General features: G+C 55.9%; 1 protein-coding gene across 1 annotated transcript in view; it reads left to right on the top strand.

The window, feature by feature from the left end:
* UPK1A (uroplakin 1A) overlaps nucleotides 1–3,371 on the top strand; it is an 8,630-nt gene that overhangs the window by 945 nt on the left and 4,314 nt on the right. Inside the window, exons 3-7 of the mRNA XM_037729822.1 lie at nucleotides 1,005–1,205; nucleotides 1,339–1,360; nucleotides 2,691–2,730; nucleotides 2,851–2,938; nucleotides 3,208–3,277. Of these exons, the coding sequence (XP_037585750.1) occupies nucleotides 1,005–1,205; nucleotides 1,339–1,360; nucleotides 2,691–2,730; nucleotides 2,851–2,938; nucleotides 3,208–3,277 (421 nt within the window). The remainder of the gene's footprint in view (nucleotides 1–1,004; nucleotides 1,206–1,338; nucleotides 1,361–2,690; nucleotides 2,731–2,850; nucleotides 2,939–3,207; nucleotides 3,278–3,371) is intronic.

Genomic DNA, 3,371 nt, shown 5'->3' with positions numbered 1-3,371 from the left:
TTTTTTTGAAACGGAGTCTCATTCTGTCACCCAGACTGGAGTGCAATGGCCAATCTCAGCTAACTGCAACCTCCGACTTCTGGGCTCAAGTGATTCTCCTGCCTCAGCCTCTCAAGCAGCTGGGATTACAGGCACGTGCTACCATGCCCAGCTAATTTTTTATTTTGTAGTAGAGACGGGGTTTCTCCATATTGGAGTACCAGGCATGTGGCACCACACCCAGCTACTTTTTGTATTTTTAGCAGAGACAGGGTTTCACCATGTTGGCCAGGCTGGTCTCAAACTCCTGACCGCAGGTGATCTGCCTGCCCCGGCCTTCCAAAGTGTTGGGATTACAGGGGTGAGCCACCTCGCCTGGCCTTGTGTTTGTTTTAGAGGCAGGGTCTATCTCTGTTGCCCAGACTGCAGTGAAGTGGTGTGATCCTAGCTCACTGCAGCCTCCAACTCCTGGGCTCAACTGATCCTCCCGCCTTAGCCCCCTGAGTAGCTGGGACTACAGGTGCACATCACCACATCTGTCTAAATTTTTTATTTTTTGTAGAAATGGGCTCTCACTATGTTGCCCAGGCTGGTCTCAAACTCCTGGGCTCAAGCAATCCTCCCACCTCGGCCTCACACAGTTTGCTGGGATTATAGGGGTGAGCCACCTTGCCTGGCATATTTGTAATTTTCATGGCCATGGCCATGTCGCCTCCTCAGGGAATAACAGCACCATCAAGGGAGGGCAGATGGACCGACTGTCTTCTCTGTGCCAGGCTGCGGTTCCAGCCTTTCATCCTTGAGGCAACTGGCAGCTGGGGCATGGGGGTCGGAGGTCTGGCTGGGCCACCTCTTCTCTCCTGGCCTCTGTTCACCCTCATCACTGCTCATGGAAGGGGAGGTCTTTGCCTGCTTTACTGAGAGGGCGGTGGAGGCTCCGAATGGGGAAGGAACTTGCTCTTGGAGATGCCTGGTGCCAGGGCTCTTGGTCCCGAGCAGACCTTTCTAACCTGCCGCTCTGTCAGCTGTCAGGCCTGGCCCTGTTTGCTGAGACAGTATGGGTGACAGCTGACCAGTACCGCGTGTACCCACTGATGGGCATCTCGGGCAAGGATGATGTCTTCGCTGGTGCCTGGATCGCCATCTTCTGTGGCTTCTCCTTCTTCGTGGTCGCCAGCTTTGGTGTTGGCGCCGCGCTCTGCCGCCGCCGCTCCATGGTCCTCACGGTAAGGCCTGGGGGAGGGGGGAGGGGGACACTGGGAGCCAGTTCAGTGGCAGGCGCCTCGCCAGCCACCAGCACGAGTTCCCCACGGTGCTACACTCAGGCATCCAGGCATCTCTCACTCAGTCTTCCCACAGCCCAATAACCCAGGCCCAGCAGGTACCCGTTTCACAAAGAAACCAGGGCACAGGGAGAGGAGCAGGGCTCTGCACAGCAGGAGGACTTGAGTAGCAGGGCTGAATTTTTGTTTTTTGTTTTTGGTAAAGATGGGGGGGGGTCTCACTATGTTGCCCAGGCTGGTCTTGAACTCCTGGCTCAAATGATTCTCCTAACTCGGCCTCCCAAAGTGCTGGGATTACAGGCGTGAGGCACCGCACCCAGCCTTTCTTTCCAGGTGTCTTATGGGAAATTTCGATTGTGGACTAGCCTAGAGTATGTGGTGTCTGAGCCCCGCACACCTCTCACCTGCCCAGCAACATCAGCCGCGGACCGCCCACATTGTCTCCTCCACCCCCCTTCTCCCACACTTTTCTTCTGGGTATCTTGAAGCACATTCTGGATGCCAAGTCACTTTCCTGTAAATACTGGAGTGCACATTTCTGAGTGATAAGCACATTGTTTTAAAGCAGTCAGGTGTGTTGTGTGATGTCATCCCGTCTCCCAGCAGCGGAGTTCACACATCCGCATGCAACCTCCTGTTGCTTTATGGGTGAAGGTGCAGGGGAGGATAGGAAAAGAATTTTCTTTTTTTGAGACGGAGTTTCGCTCTTGTTACCCAGGCTGGAGTGCAATGGCATGACCTCGGCTCACTGCAACCTCTGTTGTCCAGGTTCAAGCGATCCTCCCACCTCAGCCTCCCGAGTAGCTAGGACCACAGGCATGAGCCACCACGACAGGATAATTTTTTTTGTATTTTTTGTAGAACCAGGGTTTCACCATGTTACTCAGTCTGGTCTCAAACTACTGAGTTCAAGCGATCCACCCACCTCAGTTTACCAAAGTGCTGGGATTACAGGCCTGAGCCACCACACCCCACCCTGATTTGGATCTTGCTCCTGCTCCCAGGATGACCCATGTCCTGGCAAGAGAGGTAGCAGGTGGTGCTCACACCCCTCCACCCCCAACCCCTCCACCACTACAGGAGCCTGGGACCCAGAGGCCATGGGTCCTGCACAATCTGGAATTTCAGGTCTATAAATCATGGGGGTGGCAGGGAGCCCATCAAAGCTGTTCACCCATTCTGGTCTGCCGGCTCGGCCTCTTGTCCACCCCCCACACCACACACACACCCTCCTTCCTTCCTGGGAGACCGGCCCAAGGAGGGGCCTGGGCATATATATGGAGCCACAGTGGGTGGGGCTGGCCAGAGAGGCTCCAGGGACAGAAGGTGAGGAGGGGGCTCTGGGAATCTGGGTGCAGTATGGGGGGGTCTGAGGCTCAGGAGCGGCAGTGCCCGGTTCGGGCCAGTGACTGCCCCACCGGAGCCCAGGTGTCCTCTTCTGCAAAATGCCAGAACTGTGGGCACAGCGGTACCAGCCTGGGCCCTGCAGAGAGCCGGAGCAAGCCCTCACAGCTGGGGAGGCTCGGAGCTGGGGGTCTGGCTAGTCCTTTATACTCCTGGTCTCATCCTGCTCCTATGTCCCGGGCAGAATGATGGCGTCTGCAGCGGCAGCAGAGGCCGAGAAGGGTTCTCCAGTTGTGGTGGGCCTGCTCGTCGTGGGCAACATCATTATTCTGGTGAGACTCGCCCTGGTGCTGGGAGCGGAGTGGGTGTGTGGTGGGGAGGGGGCAGTCCTGAGCTCAGGGTGGGGGACGAGGGTCCAGAACTGCCTTGAGGGCAGACTCAGCCGTCAGCGCAGCGTGGATCTACACCCCAGCTCTGCCTCTCCCCAGCTCTATGACCTTAGCAAGTGACTGTCCCTCTCTGTGCCTTCTTTCCTCATCTGTAGATTATGTCATTGTGTGGGGGCTGTTGACATGTGGATTGATCCATGCGTGGCCCTCAGCTCAGGGAAAGTGCCCAACCAATGCTGGCTATCACCGTCAGCATCACTGTGGACATAATGCAACCCCCTGGTGCATAGGAGACCACAAGAGGGAAAGATGACAGCGTCTTTCTTTCAATTAACGTTGGGTTTTGGTTTTGTGCTTGTTTTGTTTTCGTTTTTTT

The sequence above is a fragment of the Cebus imitator genome, unplaced genomic scaffold (genome assembly GCF_001604975.1).
Source record: "Cebus imitator isolate Cc_AM_T3 unplaced genomic scaffold, Cebus_imitator-1.0 Scaffold318, whole genome shotgun sequence".
Lineage (NCBI taxonomy): Eukaryota > Metazoa > Chordata > Mammalia > Primates > Cebidae > Cebus > Cebus imitator.
The sequence above is the reverse complement of the archived record's forward strand: the minus strand, read 5'-3'. Positions and strand labels throughout refer to the sequence as shown.